Source organism: Microtus oregoni, unplaced genomic scaffold (assembly GCF_018167655.1).
Source record: "Microtus oregoni isolate MIOR12 unplaced genomic scaffold, Mior012 000000F_ref0000247, whole genome shotgun sequence".
Taxonomy (NCBI): Eukaryota; Metazoa; Chordata; class Mammalia; order Rodentia; family Cricetidae; genus Microtus; species Microtus oregoni.
In genome coordinates, this window is record NW_024543059.1 from 8,447,201 (window position 1) to 8,468,133 (window position 20,933).

At 42.9% G+C, this 20,933-nt stretch overlaps 1 protein-coding gene across 24 annotated transcripts in view; it reads left to right on the forward strand.

Moving 5' to 3' along the window:
• Window positions 1-20,933, forward strand: part of Dlg2 (discs large MAGUK scaffold protein 2) — a 1,645,338-nt gene that overhangs the window by 1,570,442 nt on the left and 53,963 nt on the right. For all 24 annotated transcript variants that reach the window (XM_041643707.1, XM_041642302.1, XM_041642110.1 and 21 more), the window contains 2 exons: window positions 10,654-10,830; window positions 16,292-16,367. In XM_041643707.1, coding sequence (XP_041499641.1) covers window positions 10,654-10,830; window positions 16,292-16,367 — 253 coding nt within the window. The remainder of the gene's footprint in view (window positions 1-10,653; window positions 10,831-16,291; window positions 16,368-20,933) is intronic.

Consider the following 20,933-nt stretch of genomic DNA (forward strand, 5'->3'; position numbering starts at 1 on the left):
TCTGCAACTGCCATCCCTGTAAAATCCATAATGGCATTGTTTTTTGTATTCACCTTCATATCCCCCTGCCCCCGCAACACCTAGCATTGTACTTGACACACAATGGATGTTAGCCGGATAAATTTGAAAGCATGATCATGTGACTTCCCACATCAAAAAGTGAAGCAACACTAGCTGCCTTCACAGCACCCACACTGGGCGGTCTGATCACTTTCTCCCCAGGAAATAAAACACCATCCGACCCTCTGTCCTGAGTTCCCCTGGCTTTTCCTGCTAGGAGAACCATGAGCACCAGACCTGACACTTAATCAGAGGCAGGTGAATAGCCCATAAATCAATATTTAAACAGTGAACAACAGGAAGGAATCATTGTTATGTTCCCCCATAGTTGATTTTAGTAGATTTGCCTGGGCGGGTACACGTTGTTATTGCAGCTTACCGTGTGTCTGTACACCAAGCCCCTCTCGTGAGTTTTACACAAGTTGCCACAGCACCACCATTGTCTGGCACACAGGATTAGCTTGTGATTTGCAAAATAGGAAACAGAATTTAAGACCTTTGTCCCAGCTGCAGAGCAGGTGAGTGGCAGATGACAGAACTGGGCAGTGTCCCTCGTCACAGCTGGCATTTCTCATTACTGTGTCCCAGAGCACAGAGTAGTAGTTGATCAATGAGTTTACTGAGGGAATGGGTGGGTGATTGACACTGGGCACATGGTCTCACCCTTTAGTACCAACGTTAAAATATTCTGCTATTGGAAACATACTAATAATGTTGACATACACAATTAATAAATGTATGTATGCCAATTTTCTGAATTTTGTTAGTCTTTATTTGCTTTTAAATTTCTGAGATATTTGGAAATCTTGAGACGTTTATTAAAGAAACTGCATCCAATTAACTGGAGCTGTTGCATAAAGTTGATACCAAGCAAAAGTCAGACCACCACACAGCCCTGAGCCTCTTGGCTCTTCGGCACTTTTGAAGTCACTGAGAAAAGGAGCCAGAGTCTTGAAAACAATTATGCATACAAAGAAGAGATAATGAAGTGATCTACGCCATCCACAACCCAACAGCAGCAGCAGTAGCGAGCACCAGCACACGCATACGCATTGTTTTAGACGCTGCTGCGGGCTCTCCTCCCACGTCTCATTAAGCGTTCTAAACTGTGAGATGTTTTCTTTTGTGCTCACTAGATGTCAGTGGTCCCGGATAGCAATACCCACCTTCGGTGTCAGCAAGAAAGTAAAATTCTGTCAGTTAAATTACGAGAGGGTATTGATGGTTAAACAACCTCCCTTTAGGTGTTAACATGAAAGCAGGCAGGAAAATAAATGTAAAAACACTGGTGGCTTTTAATTTCACTTTACCAATGAGAGAACCACAGGAGACCCAGGGAAATGAAGCGCTTTTCCCGAGGTCACCTGGGTTGGGCTCTTATTTCAATTCAGCTCAGCCCTCCTTTGGTGGAAGACTACAGAGATGAGTGGTACTGCTCCCCAGACTCCTGTGGAGAATCTAGAAGGGAAAACACACTTAGTAGCAAGGAAACTAAAGTGCAACCCCTGAGCGCAAGAATAAAATCAGGTGCAGAGTAGCCCGCTAACAGAGAGCGGGGAAGAAATGGTTTCTAGACAGGCAGACCCAGGAGGGTTTCTAGAAAAGTTATGGATGTTTGAACTGGCTGAAACTTGCTTAGCTGGGATTCGCAAGGCAGAGGCAGTCTAGAGTCGAGCCTTTGTGTACACACATCTGTAAGCTGTTATGTACCTTTAGGGCCCCTTGAACACAGGTGTCTGTCCTTTGCCGTTTTTTTCATAAGATCAAGTATAGGTTTCAGTGACTGGCTAAAAACTGCACAGCTACATTAAGGAGCAAAGGTACCATTTGAATCCAAGGCTCTAATGTCCCTGTTTCATAACAAATGGTCCAGATATTGACTGAGATGTTTGAGTGTTAGTGGTTCAGTCAGCAGTGCTGACCTCTCTTCCAGGAACATTTCTCTTTCTCCATTCCAAACTTTTAAGTTAGTCACAGCGATACCCTGACAGAAGCTGGCCTCCCTTTTTAGCTCGGGTCAGAGGTAAAGGGCTGCAATGGGGCTCTGTCAGCCCCTTGAAGTAATTTCGTCACTGTGAGTACCTCCATCCCAGATGAGAAGAGGTCTTAGAACTATTCATGTTCCCCTTTCCCACGCTTTAGTTAATGAATATTTGGGAGACAATGAAAGTGGTTTTAAGACAACTGAGCTGTACAACCCTGAAAACCGGAACACCATCGCCATGGTCTAACGAGCTCTACCCTTGGGCAGATTCAGGTCTGTTTATACTTGGGAGACTTGTCATTCAGGCCTGGAGTGTAAACTAATCTGACAGGTTCCAGGACACCTCGAGAGAGAAAGCAGGCTGAAGGGGGCCCAGTCCCCAAAGATTCTGCTAATAAGAAGTTGTCTGAAATGATGGACAAGCAGGACCCCATGCGCGAGAACTATATTCACACCGGGTCCCTGCGGAAATCAATTCACAGGAGATTCAAGAGAGGAGAGAGATGATTGACAAAGGGAGCCATGCATGGGAACTACATTCACACCGAGTCCCTAAGGAAATCAGTAGCACTGGAGATCCAAGGGAGGGAAGATAAATAAATAGTTGTCACCCCTGGAAGCAATGATGGTGTCCAAATTATAATCAAAATGTGACGATTCCAGGGAGGGCTCGCCTGTAAGGACTTCAGAGCCCCCTTAGATCTATCTTCAGTCGTGACCATGGCTGCTTGATTCCTAGGCACAGCAGAAATTGATGTTTTCCCAATCTGCTCAAAGCCTAGAAATAGTCTGGTGAGATGGGAATATCTGTCTCTAATGACTATAAACCGCCTTGTAAGGCCCCAAAGATTACATGGCATGGGGCTGCTTAGTACCATAGTCTGATACATCATGAAATTTCCCTTTTGCACCAGCGGAACAATGCCTTCATTTTGAGTCACAGACAGTGAAATGCCCTGGCCTGTCATGCCATAAGGCTTACCACAGGACTTGGCCATAACTTAATGAGCACTGTCATTTTAGGCGGTGCTCCCTTTGTAAGGGTTGACAGATGAATTTGTTCCCAACACGAAGGCTGATTCGCTTGTGGCTTCCACCACCCTCTTCACAAAATGCTTGTGGATATGAAAGTAGATGAGGAAATAAAAGGCTACCCAGAGCAAATCACCCACAAGACTGCATAGATCGCGGTTCCCCTGGATGTTTGAAGTAAGGACCATGAGCCTCTCTTGACCATGAGACCATGTGTTTCTACTCAGAAGGGACTCATGGTGCATGCTTGCTCATGGTTTCTTTAAAAAGACAGGTCCTCCTTCCTGCTGTTTTTAGCTGGCTGTGCTGTTGCAGGGAAAACTGTAGAATTCCGGGAATTTCTCTGTGAAAAGTGATGCTGAAAACAGCTTAGATGATGTAAAATTCCCCGTTACCTGAGTTTGCATAAGCAAGCACATGCAAAGGGTAAGAATGCAATGAGAAGATGTGAGGCTGACGGATAGTAGAGTTGGGATCTGAAAGATCTCAAAAGCTCATGTATCAAAGGAATTCTTGACCCTCTACATAGTAGGGCTTAGAGGTGTGGCATTTAGATCACGAGAGCTCTGATATCACTAATGGATGACTACATCAATGGAATCATAATGGAAATGCATTATTGGTGAGCAGTGGACATTCCAGGAAGCAGAAGTCACTAGTATCGTACCCTAAAATGGTATGTATTACCTCTGGCCACTCCTTCAGTTGGTCTCTGTTTCCTGGCCACCATGAGGTGGACTGAGTTTTCTTCACCGTTTGCTCTCAGTGTTGATATTCCCTTTTACTCAAGCCCACAGTGATGCAACCAAATACCATAGACTAAAACCTTAGAGACTCTTTGTGACACTACCATTCCCTCTTTATGCTGTTTTTCCTGGGTATGTCACCTGGTGATGGAAAGCTAGCTCAGAGAAGGAAGTAGCACGGGGCTAATGATTCCTGTAAGGCAAACACGGCCTTGTGAGATGCACATGAACACATGCGCCTAGTCTTGCAGGACGAAGGCTTTAAAAATGACAAATACATGGAGTTATTGGTTTCTCCTCCTCCTCCTTTATTATATGCAAGCTATAGCACAAGGAAGTCAGGATAGCAAGCTTACAAGGTGGGACTGTAATGAACCCCGTTCCCTTCTCTCTCTACTCAATTCATTTCTGCTTCCATTCATTATTCCCTCTTATGTTTTTGAAACACTGTTTATTTGGTTTTTGGTTTTTCGAGACAGGTTTTCTCCATGTAGCTTTGGTGCCTATCCTGGAACTCACTCTTGTAGTCCAGGCTGTCCTCAAACTCACAGAGATCCGCCTGCCTCTGCCTCCCGAGTGCTGGGATTAAAGGCGTGCGCTACCACCTGGCGAAACACTCTTAATTATCTGCATGAGTAAGTAATGATTGTTTTTAAGATGGGGAAGCAGATGGTAATTTCTGATTTTTAAAATAAGCAACTAAAGGTCAAATCTCCCTGCCTCAAGCTATTCTTTCCCCCCCCCCCCCACACCACTCCTGCAGGAAAGCATTTGGAGAACGTTTACTATGTATGCATTTTTATATCACACATGAAAGACACCGTCACCCATTGCTCTTGATGCAGTTATGGAACAGCCATCCACTCCTCTCCATAGGGAGGAGGTGAGAGAGGTAAAGGAACTCTTGGCTAAAGGTGGCCCTGAAGGACCCTGTGTAATCTCGTTGAGACCCAACTCACCTGATGATAATTCCCTCAGCGACAGACTTTGAGAAAGAGGTAACCTGGTGTGAGCATGTCACTTTAGTAGAACATCTGTGCCGCTTTGCCCTGTCCACAGCGACTTACCTTCATGTTAAAATGGAACATCTCCATTCATAACAGGCAGTGTGGGAAGGACTGGGCAGACAGCAGACTTTATCCGTTTTGTTGTTTTGGTTCTTTCTCTTGTTCCACAGAAGGGTGAGAGACGGTCTCCTCTAATCAAGCAGAGGCCTCCCTTTCAAAGGACTCAGGAAATTGAGTTGAAACACCCTGTTTCTCGAGCCCTAAAGTTGTCATGGAAACAACAGCTTCTCAGGTCCAAACAAGTTCACAGCACAGAAGGGAATACTGCAGAGTCACTCCTTCCTTTGTAAAGGCTTCTTTTGCAGGGACTCTGCTCAGGCTGGATCTGAGAGAAACAGATTTGCAATCACTACTGACCCAGGGCAGGAGGCAAAAGTCATTCCGCGTGTAGATTTTTAATGCAGTCCGCCCCAAAGGGATTAAGGGCAGAGCGCTTGGCAACATTAGGGGAAAAAAAGTCTGTTACCTCTGTGCTTCGGCTTGCTAAAATGAAGCCAAACACATGTTGCTTTCATGAGACTTCATGAGAACTCGATCAAGAGTAGAAATAGTCATCTGGATGTTAATGGAGATGAAATAATATAAAAGTATGTCGCGTATGACCAATTGATATTAGGCATTCAGAGTGTCATTAGCATGGCTTAATATTTGTTTTTATTCCAAAGAATCAGTAATGGACGAGAGGGCCATCAGACAGGCAGCTCGTCTTTACTCCCTGCTCCTCATCTTCATCTAAAAATGATGCTGCTTTTAGTACCTCGTATTAGTTCCACATGGCTGCTGTAACAAACTCTCTTCTTCCTCCGTCAGACCCTCATTTCCGTCCTTGTGTCAATCTCGGCTCTTTGTTGCTTTCCCTTCATTTTTCAAGGACTCCTGTGATCAGGCCAAGTCGACCTTGATATGTCCCCTTGGACTGTAGCACATCTCTATGTCCTTTCTGCCACATACCTTTCTAATGTTGATACCCTTTAGTACAGTTCCTCATTTTGTGGTAGCCCCCAACCAAAAGATTATTTCATTGCTACTTCATAACTGTAACCTTGCTACTGTTCAGAACTGTAATGTAAATATTTGATATGGAAGATATGTGATATATGACCTCCATGAAAAGGTTTTTGGACCTCCCAAGGGACCACAACCCACAGGTTGAGAACCATTGTTCTAGAGGCTACTACAGGAACATTTGGGGGGAGGGAGCCATCTCTGTTTCTACCGCAATCAACCTTGTGTCTCCCATTGATTCTTTTTCCACAGAAATGCAGGACACGATCCCACTAACGCTTCTACCGTTTCCTAGTTTGCAGTAACACCCTCTCATACCCGACATCTCCCAAGCCCAGAATTCCACGAGAAATCTGCCTGTTCATGGCCTCATCTTAATGTCTTTCTTTCTGCTGGTATTTGTTGAAAGCAATGCAGCTTTTTCTGCTGTACACCTCATCATTCTTCCAGCCTCTTGCCAGTGTTCAGTCCCAGAGTGGTTTATAGGGGTGGGTTATTCAGTACCCTGAGTCTGGCCAAAATAGTTTTGTGGTTGCCATCACAATTTATTCTCATCTCATAATTTAAAGCAACACAACCACCTTGACTTACAGTTCTGCAGGTCTTTGCAGGATCAAAGGAAGCTGTCTGCAGGCTGCACCCACTATGGGGCTGGAGGAGAGACTCTACTCCCCACTTGTTTTGGTTGTTGGCAGAATCTAATTCCTTAACACAGTCAAGTTGTACTTATGATGCATCTCTCTGGCCCTCTCTTAGGCTCTTCTCTTCCACTGGTAAGGGCTCATGTGATTAAATCAAGCACACTTGGGTAATCCAGGGAAATCCCCACCAAGTGACAGCCTTAAACTTAACCCCCTTTACAAGTTCTTCAGCCATACCATGTAACAGATTCCCAAACCTGTGGGGATTAAGGTATAGCATTTGTTAGGGACATTATTCTTGCTACCACAAGCTTTATAATCTGGAGACACAACACATAGTTTCTCCCTTTTCTGGCACTGTGTCTGGCAACCTCACCAGTTTCCTTATTCTTTGCTTTCCTAGCCTAAAAGAGATGGGTCAAAATTCCCAACAATGTAGAAAACATCAGCCCTGTCATGACCGAGAGCTGTGAGCACAGTCTAAGCTCTAGAAGAAAGCATATGTGTTTGGGTTTGGTGGGGTCTGCTTGCAACGGAAAGAACACATGGGTTGGTTGGTACAGTGGGAGACTCAGTTTTAAAGTCCATCTCCCCTCTACACATAGCTCATATCTCTTCTGACAATAGATTATTATTAGGTATTACTTATATTGTACAACCTTATGTCCTCATCAAAAATCAAAGCAAATGTGTATAAAGCAGAAAGAACTGAATGTGTGCCCAATAGACTGCAGATGACCCTCTGAAATCTAATCCATGGTGTCAACATAAATGTTGTCATCAAATCATGGGCTCCTTGGGAATACTGTGCTCTCCACACCATTCTTATCAGGAATCCCTTGGATTCTAAGGTTGGTAGCACGTGCTTTTGATTCAGAAATATATCTACATTTGAGCTCTGGTTCTGTTCCAGGTTTTTCATTTTAGCTCCTTGTGTCTTATTTCCTTATGAGACAAATGCTTTTGTGGTGTGCCGGCTGTCAGAAGTTAACAAGGGCAGCTTAGTCTTTTCTGGGTACCTGGTGAGCCATCCTGTTGCCGTAGCTCTTCAATGTTCTATGAAATTAATGTATCATTATTTGCATTTACTCACTGGGAAAAATAGTTGTCTAAGTGACCATCATTCTAAGAGGTTAGGGGACATGTCACAGGTCACCCAGGAATAATAATAATATAACATTGGAATAGTAGAATCAGGACCATAACCAGGTCTCTTCTGCCTCAGAAGATGGGCATATGGCCTATGTGCTATCTTGCCTACCTAGTAATGTGAGCAAGGCAGGGAAGATAGAGTGCCTAGTGTATAGTTGGGTACTTCATAAGCACTGCTCCATTGGTTACCCTGATATTCTGCAGCTACCATGAAGAGCCACAAGGATGAGAAAGTAGCGGCTTCACTCTTTCCTTCCTAGATTTTCCCACTTGGCAGAGAGGCACAGTGAACTGCATTTCAAGAGGGGCAGGAGGGATGAGAAAACCTTGCGTTATTTGTGTCAAATTCCACTTGTCTTAATGGACTTGTTAAAAGCACCCCAGTGGCAAGTGTGAGTCTTAATGGCGTTTTATAAAAGCCATTGTGATGAATTAGCACACGAGGCAAATTAAAAACAGCTTATCGCTTCTTAAATTAGGTGATGAGGCACTGTAGCATTTTCCCCAGATGTGTGGATCCATTAATATCCGAAGGAGACAGAAGCTGAAATGTGTCAGATGCTGGCTTTTAGGAACCTGACAGTCCTGAATAGGCGTGATCCTAGAGCGGGCAGGTTGGACAAGATAACTGAATTCCTCAGGCAGAGCGTCTACTGCCCTTTGGAAACTCTTGGGAGAGGATAGCACACAGGAGACTGTTTGACCTGGAGAGAATGGCTGGAAATAATCTCCACATCCCTTATGGCATATGAGGGTAGTGAGATGTGAGGAAAGGGGGCATGCAGTAGTCACCTGGAACATTCTAGAAGCGTGTACTGAGGACTTAATTTGGGTCCAGAAGACAGAGAGGGGCTCTTAAGTTGTCTTTGCACACAGTATGCAGAATTATGTTCTGGAAGCCGTGAGGCTCTGAATTATGTTGTTGAGCACTTGTGACAAGAGGCCGTAGGTGTTGTCTGCAGAATGAATTGTTAGAGACTTGGCATGGAGGGTTTGTGCTGGGATCTGCCTGGAGCCACCACAGCTGTCCCAGCCTAAGCAATGCTGTCAGTACAGAACCACCATGTGAAGTACTATGTCCAAAAGGGATCTTTTCAAAATCTAAGTTCCCTAATATCACCTAAAGGACACCTTTGCCATGGGCCTTTTTAAGGACAATTGTTTTAAGACAAGCATGTTAATTTTTCTTTTCTTTCCCACAAAGTGCAATCGGTAGAGAGGAATCTAGGCTAGAGGAGGATGTAGTTCATACATGCAGTTAGCCAGCATGTGCAATGCACTGTAGAAATGCTTTATGCACGTTGCTTCGTAGGATTTACCCACACAGCTCTGTAATGGAGCCAGTACCCACCATTGCCTACCATATGGAAGCAACTGGAGCCTATGAAAGAAAAGTAGTTGGCCTTGGTAACCAGTGGGGCTATTAAGGCACCATAGGAACTGGGCACGGCCTTAGTAGTTCTTCATTATAATTCCTTCTCCTAGGTAGTTCCTACCACATGCTAGATGTTGCCTGTGTTGTTCCCGTTATGGGAAGGTAGCTGTGCACTGAACACATTCGGCTCTGGAGTGTGAGCTGATTTCTGTCTTGTCACACAATTCTTCCCATCAGCAAGAGTGGTGGCTGTCCTCTCCCACACCCCCACATTCTGGGATAGGGCTTTGTGTGAGTCCCTGATAGGGAAGATGCAGATGGTCAAGGAAGCAATCATTTATTCCAGGCACTCAGACCAAAAGACTCTCTCCAAATTACATCACTTAGGGATACTGGAAATGGCTGTATTTTAAGTAATTCAGCTCCTATAATATTTGAGGGTTAAGTGCTATCTTCAGCGCTTTTTGGTTACCATGACAGCAGATGCAACATGTCTTTGACAGAGAAGGAAAGGCAGGGGGAGGGAAGGAAAAGAGCCAGGGTTGGCCCTAATGATTTTAGAAAATTCCACTCTCCAAATCTACGTTGTTTTTAATGCATGGTGGTTATAATGTAAAGAAGGTCTCAGAGCAGAATGCAAGGAATTCATGAGGAGGTGGTAGAGTCTTCTTCAGGGAAACCTTTGACACTGTGTGTGGTGGGTTTTAAGGAGGGGGATATGTTAAAAAATAGACAGTACAGTACATGCAATAAATTGTCACATCCTTATGGCTTCAACTGTCCTATTGACTGTTCATGCTGCTTCTCACTCCGGCGCTATTCCAGTCTTAGAAAGTGCAGTGCATTCAGCCCTAGCAGGGGCTCAGCCAAACCTCTTCCGTGGCAACAGAGGATTCCAATTCAGAGTGATCAGTGCGGTGATGAGGCAGGCCTGGATTTCATAGAAGCAAAAGGAGCTGTGATCTTGTTCGAAGGATTTCGTTCTGTACACATGTAAACATGGGTCTTTTGCCCTGATTCTTACATTTTAAGCACTCATTCAGGTCATTGCAGTAACTCTTCAGGCACCCAGGATCAGTGTTGACTCAATATTCCATTATTGGGGGGAGTCGGTCACTCTGGGTAGACATTTCTCATGTTCCCCACTTTTGCTCTATTTCAAAGGAAGGTGTCTATAAGTTAGTATGCTGAGGGAAATTTATCTCTGGCACAGAGAACTTAAGAAAGATAACCATGGTTTTCTTCATTTATTTTTTATTTGTACAATGTGGTTCTATTAGAAAGAAAAAATATTGCAATTGGGTAATAAACTGAGGGCCTAGGTTCTCATTACCGCCTGTTACATGTGATGGTCCCCACAAAAGAGAAGTGGACTCTACTTATAGGGACCTATTGACCACCCCTGCAACTAGCAAGGAAAAGCAAGAAGTAACCTCAGTGTAGGACCGAAAATAAAAACTGTGTAGCACAATCCAGGAAAACATTGTAGGAGATGTTGGAGCCCCCCAGCAAGAGCTGAAATTCCAAAGCCCGTGTTTTAAATCAATGCCATCAGCTTCCTAACCGTGCCATCTTTTGTCCTCTCTTTCAGAGCCATGTTCGACTATGACAAGAGCAAAGACAGCGGGCTGCCTAGCCAAGGACTTAGTTTTAAATACGGAGACATCCTCCATGTCATCAACGCTTCTGATGATGAGTGGTGGCAAGCCAGAAGGGTCATACTAGATGGGGACAGTGAGGAGATGGGCGTCATTCCCAGCAAACGGAGGTAAGGATGCCTTCTTTCTCTTCCCTCCCCCCCGCTCGTGTGTGTGTGTGTGTGTGTGTGTGTGTGTGTGTGTGTGTGTGTTAGCTATCTAGGGAGTGTGAATGCAGGGAGGGGAGGACGAGGAGATTGCACACAAAATGACTATTTAAGTGTGATAGGCATTCTACAGGAAAATTGTCAGTGGTGACAGGTGACAAGAATAAAAAATTTCTCATTCTCTGCGTGTTAGGATTTTACCAAAATTGGAGAGTGTGATGAGGCAGGAAGGGAAGGGGAAGAGCAGCCTCCACGCTTCTCCTAGACTGTGCCTTATGAGCCTGCCTACCCATTCACACCTGATGCACTGATTCTGTGGCTCAGCATTGACCAGGAAAGTTTATAGAAAAGCCAAATATAAAAGGCAACAATTTACTAAGGCCCAGATGCTTGAGCCATGAACTGTCCTGCAGCTGGGTGGACAGATACCTCATTCTCTTTCAGTTAGTCTTGTTCCCCTTCCCAACATTCCCTTCAGCTGCTCAGATTTTTCATCTGTGTATTTCTTAGGTGTATCAAGCCCTCCTCTTTCAAATGCTTCCTCAGTTCTGTTTTTGAAAGGCAAAAATCATTCTCACGTGAGTCAACTCAACCATATATCCTAGCATCCACTCATCACCATATATCCTAGCATCATCACCATATATCCTAGCATCATCACCATATATCCTAGCAACCATATATCCTAGCATCCGCTCATCACCACCATTAGGAATTCCCTTCTCACGAATGTCCTTCTGGCACAAGACATGGTCTACGAAACAAACATTGGTATCAAAGCCAAAGTCTGTCAACGTTGCAGCATAGGTGGGGGAGGGGCCATGAGAATCTGTGCCTAGCTGAGGAGGACAAGATGGCTGTGAGGGGAGAGTTAGTTTCCATTGGAGGTGTCATCCCTTGCAGGTTGACTATACTTTAGTGGATGACTCCATACCCACACATATGGGCATTGCCAACTGGACTCTGTGGGTGAGAGGGTGAGGGGACAGAGAACAGACATCAAACTGGAAGAGGAACGAGGATCCAGGAGAAAGACGGGTGGAAAATCCACTCCTCACCTTGTTTCCACTTCTTCACATCCCCACCGCTTCTCCCTCCCAGTTGTGTGTAGGCTCTGTTTGATCCACTGAGTTCCTGGAGTCCTGAAACAGTGATTCTTAATACTACTTCATTGATGTGTTTGTGCATCTTCATGTAAGAAAACAGTCAGGACGACATGTGTTCCCGGTTGCTCAGATTCAGTTACCAAAGCTGTCTGAGGAGCTGTCATGTTCAGTTGGTCCCAGGGATAAGAGCTGAGTGGAGGGACGAATTCTGTCAGAAATAGATTACAGCTAATTTTCAAGAAAGCATTCTTCTCATTGAAATCGCCCAGCGACGCTCTAAACTACGCAGGACGACATGAAAGGGTCTCAGACTTTAGATGGGAGGATGGAGCCAGGATAAATGGTCCAAAGCTTCCCAGCCGCAGGCTCGTGTGGTGCTAACCATCATGTCCCCAGTCATTCGTTCAGTTAGTGTGCATCATTTCCCCCAAGATACAGCCCTCTCCCAAACAATTTCCCACTTGCCGCTGACCATCCTTGTAGTTTTTTTTCGATCTTTGGAAAGAAGCAACCTTTCAGTTAAAGGAAACCGTGTCGCCAGCCATATAACAGCTGCCCTGAGGAAGTGCTTTGTTCAAGTGCTGCCACGTTCATGTGGGCTCGCACTCTTTTGCTCGCAGATATTCTACATTGCAGTTATATTTTTGTTTATTTATTTATTTGGTTTTTCAAGACAGGGTTTCTCCGTTTCAGCTCTGGCTGAAACTCACTTTGTAGCCTAGCAGGCCTCGAAGTCAGCAAGCTCGGGCTACCGCTACTTCTGAATGCTGGGATTAAAGGCGTCTGCCACCACTGCCTGGCTGCAGATCTATTTTATACAAAATAAAAATATATTTGTATTTATTTGATTATAAATTTATATTATGAATATTTTCTTAGGATTGTAATTATGTCAGAAATGTTTTATGTATTATAAAGCTAGTTCTGTCTCACCGTATAAAAGTAATTTTAGAAAAACATAAGGAGAAAAGTAAAAATCACATCTTTGTTGATTCACGTGTACTAAGTGCCCAGCTCCATGTGAAGTCATGAACCATAGAATAGGTTATAGACAAATAAAATAGGTAGTGCTGGGAACAACTTTCATGTGTGGCATACTCTCAAATGAAGACTTATTTTCTAGGTGTCAGATCTTGAGCATTGGGTGCCAAAAGAGAAAGAAGGCTGTGTTCTTGAAAGCCCCGTCTCTCTGCCTTACTTCTTGTTTCATGGGGAAAATGAGCCACTGTATTGGGATACAGGAAGAAATCAGGGAATGGAGGGAAGGTGGGGAGGATCTGGGAGGACTTTGGAGAGGGGAAACCATAATCAGAATACATTGTGTGAAAAATCTATTTCCAATTTAAAAATATTAGGAAACCACAGTGATTGATAGGTAAGTGTGTGTGTGCACTTATGTGTGTCTGGCTATATTGTTTGTAACAGAGATTTAAGTGATGACCCCACTAAAACTGGTCTATTGAGGTCCCTTAAGGACAGCGAAAGGGTGACCTCAGAAATCTGTTAGGAAGTGTGGACTGCTCTGCCCAAGTAATCCTTAGGTTGGATACTGCATTGAACCCTGTGTCACACATGCTTGTGGCCTCTGTGGGTCTGTGCAGAACTGACCGCCATTCTCTGTGATCACCGCGCATGCTCCACATGCTGCAGTCATGACAATGGGATGAAGCAGTGGTTCCCATCATTAGTCAAATTCATGCAAAGGAGTCGGAATAAAATTAAAGGCTCTAACAACGGTTTTAGGAAAATCTGAGGAGGTGAATAAGAATGACCGTTTGAGCTTAAACTTAACAGGGAGACAGACTAGCTCCAAGCAGGCTTCTTCCTAATGGACTACTTTTTTTTTTTCTTAATGAATGCTGAATTCACCAGCATTTATTTTCCCTGCACTTTTTTTAAAATTTTATTTATTAAAGATTTCTGTCTCTTTCCTGCTACTTCTACCTAGAAGTTTTTCCCAAGCCCTTCTGGCTCTCCTGCCAACCGTTATGTGTTGGGTGGATGCAAGGAGAGATTCTCAACACCGGTTTCTCCCCAGGGAATATGTTGCTTTAATGTCTGATATTAGATGTGAAAGGTTTTGTCCAGTCCTTTCCACCCAAATATTCCACTCTGCCACTGGAATCAATGTGTTCTGAGTCTTCGTTCTGTAGCTATGGAAACCCAGTTCCTGGGTGATTCAGTGGGAAACACAAAAGAGCTCTTGGTTAGGAAGTCGCCTGCTGCTAATTACAGAGCTATGAATAGCTTAGACTTCATCAGCCATTAAGTTTCTATAGATTTGGGATTAGTTTTCTCTCACTTGCTCTTTTCTTTCCCAAGAAAGAAAAAAAAATGGAGTTAAAGCCAGCCAGATTTAAACAAAGCCATGTCACAGCAGCCTACCGGATAGTATTTTTGTGCCATGGTCTTCTACTGGAGACCTGCTGTAATATTCTACTGAGGGTTACATGCACCTGGACCAGAGAACTACACAAACTTTCAAATCAATAGAAAGTGTTTAAAGAAGGGAATCAAGATGTAACTTCCAGAGATAAAATTCAATGATGCTATAGGGAGCAGGCAATCAAAACAACACTTTACTGCAGAGACTTGGAGAAGTCAAGGTAACACATAGATTCTCAACTTTAGCTTAAAACAGGAGCTAATCAAATTTTATTTTCCTGGGATTTCTTAAGCCCTGACTCTCATATCCGAAATATCCTTCCCCATCCTTCATTGATATTGCCTGGGTTATGGAAAGAGCTTGTGAGCGTACCCCAATCTTCTTTGTCCTGCCCTTCCAAAATTCTTTTCCATTGCACCAGGATCCTTTTCCTAAGATACTAGCTTGAAGGGCTAGAGAGATAACTCGATGATAAAGGGTGTTAGCTGTTTTGCAGAGGGCCAGAATTCAGGGTCCAGTACCCACGTCCATGGGACCCAATACCCTTCAAGTCCTACATACGCATGAGCCTAACTACATGCACACACATACATATCTACATAAGTAAAAATAAATCTTTAAAACCCTAGTTTGATTATACCACCTTCCTCATTCATGCCTTGTTACTACTGCCCAAGTCCTTGAGTAGCTCAGAGGGAGAGGAGGAGGAGTTTGCATTCGCTTGTGGATGCTCATCTGTGTATGGATGCATGCATACATAAACCCATGAGCCTCATTTCGTAGGTTCCTCCCCTTTTTTAAGACAGGCCTCTCTTTGGCCTGGAATCCACAAAGCAGGCTGAACTTACTAGCCAGTCTGCCCTAAAATCCACCCATCCCTTTCTCTTCTAAGATGATAAACTCTTGCCCCGCCCCAATGCCCAGCTTTTTACATGGCTTCAAACTTGGGTCCTTGTCATAAACAAGGACTTTATCAACTGAGTTATCTCCCCAGCCATATGTTTTCTTTAAGACATTTTGTGATTTCATGTAGGTCAGTCAGGCTAGCCTTAAACTTATATCTGATTTTGACCTTGAATTCATCATCCTGTCGTCTCTACCATCTAAGTGGTAGGTTTCATATGTGTACCAGTATGCCCGGCCCCCAACATCCTAGGAAACTCCACAACTTCACCCAGCCTCCACTCATCCTGTGTGGACCCCGTGGCACTGTCCTTCCGGTTCCCAGCTTGGTAGGGACTGGAATGCATGCTCACCTTTTCTTTCTCACCCCTCTAGCTTCAGATGAACTGTGGTCCCCTTCCAGTACTGCAGCAGGACTCACCACCCCTCTCTCCCCACAGTGATGCTGTTAGGAGTGTTTGAGAGCGTATCATGATGGGTGTGCGTTACAGCCTTGTTGGAAATGTTTCCTTCCTTTATTCCTACATCCTTGCTTAATAACATGGCAAATGCTCCTTTAGTGGCAGGTAAGATAATGATGCTGCCAAAATGATGGAAGGACATTAGACTCCTTGAAGGAACATTCTAGGGTACATGTAACATATTGGTTGCCAAGCGAAGCTAGCAGTGTAACACTGCTCTTTAAATAGGAGAGCAGAAGGGAGGAGAAGAGGCTTGTTTGTTTCTGCTCTAGGCCTTAGTTTTCCTGGGCTGTGATTTCCTGAAATAGATTCTTGTTGATCCATAAGCATTTCCATAATTTTATGTTACTTCCAAATATTAGGACTTGTCAGTGCATGTAAGACAAAATTTTCCAGGGACATATTAGAAGTTTAGACAATTTTTACCAAGTTTTTCATTTTTTAAATCCTTCCCAAGGAAACAAAACATTCTCAACCATGTTTTATTTGAGTTGTAGGGACAAGAAAAAGAAGAGCACTTTACTTAATAAGGAACTTACTGTTTTGTTTTGTTTTGTTTTTCTCATTAGAGTGGAAAGAAAGGAGCGTGCCCGGTTGAAGACAGTGAAGTTCAATGCAAAACCTGGCGTGATTGACTCGAAAGGGGTAAGTACAAAATGATGGAAGCATTAAGTTCTCTCAGTTACCGTAGATTCAGTGACAATTAACATTCAGGCTTTTAATAGCAAAGAAATAATAGTGCCACTAGACAAAAGAACACTGTCCTAAATGTATCGCTAAAGGAATGCCATTTCTGATAAAGTGGGTTTGTTATAAAGATGTTAACTCCTGGGACAAAGCCAGTGATGATGAAAATGATGTGTTGACTATACTGAAGATGGTAAAACATAGTCTAGGTGTTTTCCTTAAATGTTCTGAAAGGTCACATTTCATAGACAGTATCTACTCATCTGATAACGTATCTAGTTTGACACACATTATACACAAAAGACTGTAGTCATAGAAATACAGACATGGGGTCAGTTAAGTGAATATGTAGATTGTTGTGACAGACATGGGAGAGAATTAACAACAAAATCCTACCAAGATTAACACTCATGTGTACATCCCCTCTTAGCCCCGGCTTTACTGGCAGAGAATTAATTCAGCTATCATATGACTTTCCCACTTAAATTTAGAGTTGGGCAGCTGTCACCTCCATCGGTTTGGGAAATTTCATCACTCCATCAAGAAATCCTGTCGATTCGCATAATCATTTCCCATTCCTCTGCCTTCCTTCCCCACCCGACCACAGTTAGTAACCTACTTTGTCTTTATAGATTTGCCTGTCAATACCTCATATAAATGGAATGTGCCCTTTTGTGACTGCTGATTTCACACCGCAATATTTTTTAAGTTGCGTTTATACTGTTTCATGAATAAATAAAAAAAGTGCTTCGTTTCTTTTATTGCCATATAAAATTCTATTGTATGGCCATACCACATTTAGCATGTCCATTCATCAAATGACAGACATTTGCGGTATTCCCAGTCTTTAGCTACTGGGGGTAATACTAGCAGGACAATTTGTATTAAGATTTTGATGCACATAATTTTACTTTCATTGATTATAATAGTGCAGCAAAATTGCTGATTCCTTCAGCAATATGATGGCTGTGGTGCACATGTTAGGAACTGCCAGGTGACTACACAGTGGCCACACACTTCACATTTCTATCAACAGTGTATTGTTCTGCACTTTCTTCCCGCGCTGAACAATGCTTCTTTTGTTTTTTGCAATAATGTCCATCTTGGTTAGCATGAAGCCGTGTGTTATTGTGGCTTTGATTTGTATTTCCCTAATCAGTGGAGCTGGCGAATTTCTTTTTCTGGCCTTAGTATATCTTATTCTGTACTTGGCATATCTTTTCTAAGAGCTGTCTACTCAAATTAGGTATATTTTTAAATTGGCATTTCCCTGCTGCTACTTTAACTGGGTTATAGAGTCTCTAAATATACTCTGGGGTTGTGGTAAAACCTTTCTCTTCACTTATTCATGTTTATGTTTCTGTTTGTGAACGTGTGTATGGCATGGTGTACATGTGGATGGCTGGCTAGTTAAAGGCAGAAATCTTCTTATATTGTTCCTTCACCTTTGAGACAGCACCTTTCAATCAAACCTCTAACTCACCAATCCCACTAGTCTTGCTGTCAACTTGATCCAGAGATCCCCTCTCTGCCTTCTGAGGCTGGAATTACAGGCAACTTAGCTGGGCTCTGAACCTCTCAGCTCCAGTCTTGTTTTGGTGGCAAGCACTTTAACCACTGGCCCGTCTCCCTCCCCCTGTACTCTGCCTTTAAATGATCTTTCAGACAGACTTTTTCTAACTTTTTTCCTCTTTAGAGTTCTGTTCTCTTCTTGTCCTCTTGACAGTATTCTTTAATATAACCATGATTTTTATTTTGATTAATTCTAATCTTTTTGATGCAATGTCTAAGAAACATTACAGAATCCAAGGTCACAAAGGTTTATATCAAACTTTCTTTAAGAAGGTTACAGGTGCAATTCTTATGTTAGGATATTAACCAATTTTGAGTTAGTTTTGTTCACAGAGAGGCACTGGGTTCCAACTGTATTCCTTTGCATCTAAATCATTTACTTAATTTCATTTAAGATCATTCATGGCAAATGTATAGAGCTATATTATTTCATGTAGATCTTATATCCTATAACTTCTATAAACCCCTGTCATGGTTTTGATAGTTTTACTAAATTTCTCAGAATTTTTTATATAGAAGATATGCCATATGAGAAAAGAGAGTTCTTCTTTTCCCTTCAATGTGGATGACTTTTACTTGCTCTTCTTACTTAATTCCCATGGCCAGAACCTCTACCACAATGATAGACGTATCAAAGGAGAGGAGGCCAAAGGCATCTCTCTTCATCTTACTCTGGCATGACACTGGCTGTAACTTCACTGTCTTTTAAAAATATAGTTCTCGAAGAGGCCGTACCAGGGTCTTGTGCCCTGTTATAAAATAACACCTTCCACCTTTGGACATCCCATTCCTTTTCTCTCCATGTTCTTTGCTTTACTTTTCTCCCCTAACAGTTGTGGCTTGTGGGTGGATGGGTGGGGAAAAACACCACAAGTTCTGGTCAATAGTATCATTATGAAAATAAATAGATCATTTGCTAAGACTTTTGTTACCCAATCCCCCGGATTGCCCTTTGTATATTAAGTAGATGTATCATTGAGAAGTCTAGTCAATACCACAGTATTTTAATTTCCCAAAAAAAATATTTAAGTGAAATAGGAACTCATCTGTGTACATACGGTGTCATTCTTAAAACTGAGCATCTGGGACATCACGGAATTGACTCCTTTAAATACTACTTCAACACAAAATAGTAGAAAAAAATTTAATAATTTATTTTTTTTACTGTATGTGTATTTTGTCCATGTGTATACCTGTGTGATTCAGATTCCCTGAAACTGGAGTTAACAGAGAGTTGTGAGCTGCCATGTGGGTGCTGGGAATTGAACTCAGATCCTCCAGAAGAGCAGCCAGTACTCTTAATGGCTGAGCCATCTCTCCATGCCTCAAGACAGTAGAAATTTTTATTACTTCCTGGTGTGAACTTAATAATACATGCCGTACTTATTCCATGCCTACAGATGGTACGTGCTGAAGAATTTGAATTGAATACCTAACTGTGTCTGATGCACAGGTGAGCTAGTGCAGTATACAAAGTGTAATATGGACCCCTCTTCCCAGAAGTTACGCCAGTGACAGGCCAGAACACCTGGACTATCTTTCTATCTCAGGAGCTATTCTATTGCTGTCAAGAGATGCCATGATCAAGGCAACTATTATAAAAGAAAGTACTTCATGCGGGCTTGCTTACATTTTCAGAAGGCCAGTCCATTGTCATCGTGGGGGGAAACAGACAGGAATGGTGTGGAGTAATAACTGAGACCTATATCCTGCCTGGTTCATAGGTAGCCAGCAGGAGAGAGAGAGAGACAGAGAGAGAGAGCGCACGCACTGGGCCTAGAATGTGTTTTTGAAACCTCAAAGCTCACCCTGTTATATACTCCTCCAACAAGGACACCCCTCCTAACCCTTCCAAACAGTTCATCAACAAGGACTTAGCATGCAAATAACATGAGCCTATAGGGGCCGTCCTCGTTCAGACCACCACACCCTTTTAACTGTATTTGTTAAACACTATGTGCTAATAAATAAAATGTAAACTCTAGGACTCAAATGGGCTATTTAAGGAGGAGAAGAATAACATGGGAAGCAAATCCTAAATCTGAAGGTCAGGAAAGCAATTATCTATATTCTAGCTTTAATTTGCCGAGTCACCAAAGCCTTGAACCTTATAGCCAAAATAGGACTCTGTCAGGGACGGCAAGTTCCAATTTGTTCATAGACAGGTACTAGCAGTTTTTATCTGCAGTTTCATGTTGAGAAGGGTTCCAAAGGTGTATATAAACTCAACAGAATCAAAAGTACTATCAATTAGTCATGTCAAGCGCAACCTTGGGAATGGTCCTCTATTGGCAATCTCTAAATTCAACGATCTTTAAAGTAGCTTTCATTAATAATTGTCCATGAATTCTGCTTAGAAATTTATTAGACATAAAAGCATTTTTTTCTCAAATCTCCATGAGAACAATAAATGTGGAAACTTCTTAAATATCAACACAGAAAGCAGGAAGGAGGGAGGGAAGCACTGAAGAGAGGAGAAAGCTTCCAGCTATGCAAGAGTCCAGAGAGTAGGGACAGACAATGTCACTTGCATTTACAGAGCACCAAAGTGTCCTGGGCAACTAGGGGTGAACACCACGGTTGCTGCAGTAGGACAGCCTTAGAACCAGTCAGTGGGGCAGCCTATGACGAGCCTGACAGGTCTCCGCAAGCTGTGAGTCTCTATAGGGCTAACAGGCCTGAGAGTGAGCAGAGAACTCGTCATAAAAGAATTTGAACTTTAATTGGCCTGTCGCTACTCAAGTCACTTTTACAGAACTGGCTATTATTGATTAAAATGACATTGAGCGCTACAAAGCCTGAGGTAGTGTGTAAGTCACCTTGTGAAGCAACCAATAAATTAAAAGGGCAAGATCTTTCAGCGAGTTTCCAAAGACAATTAGAGTCAAGGAAATAACATGGCAGGAATATAATATCACAGGGATCGCTCATGACTTAGTGAATTGTCGTTCT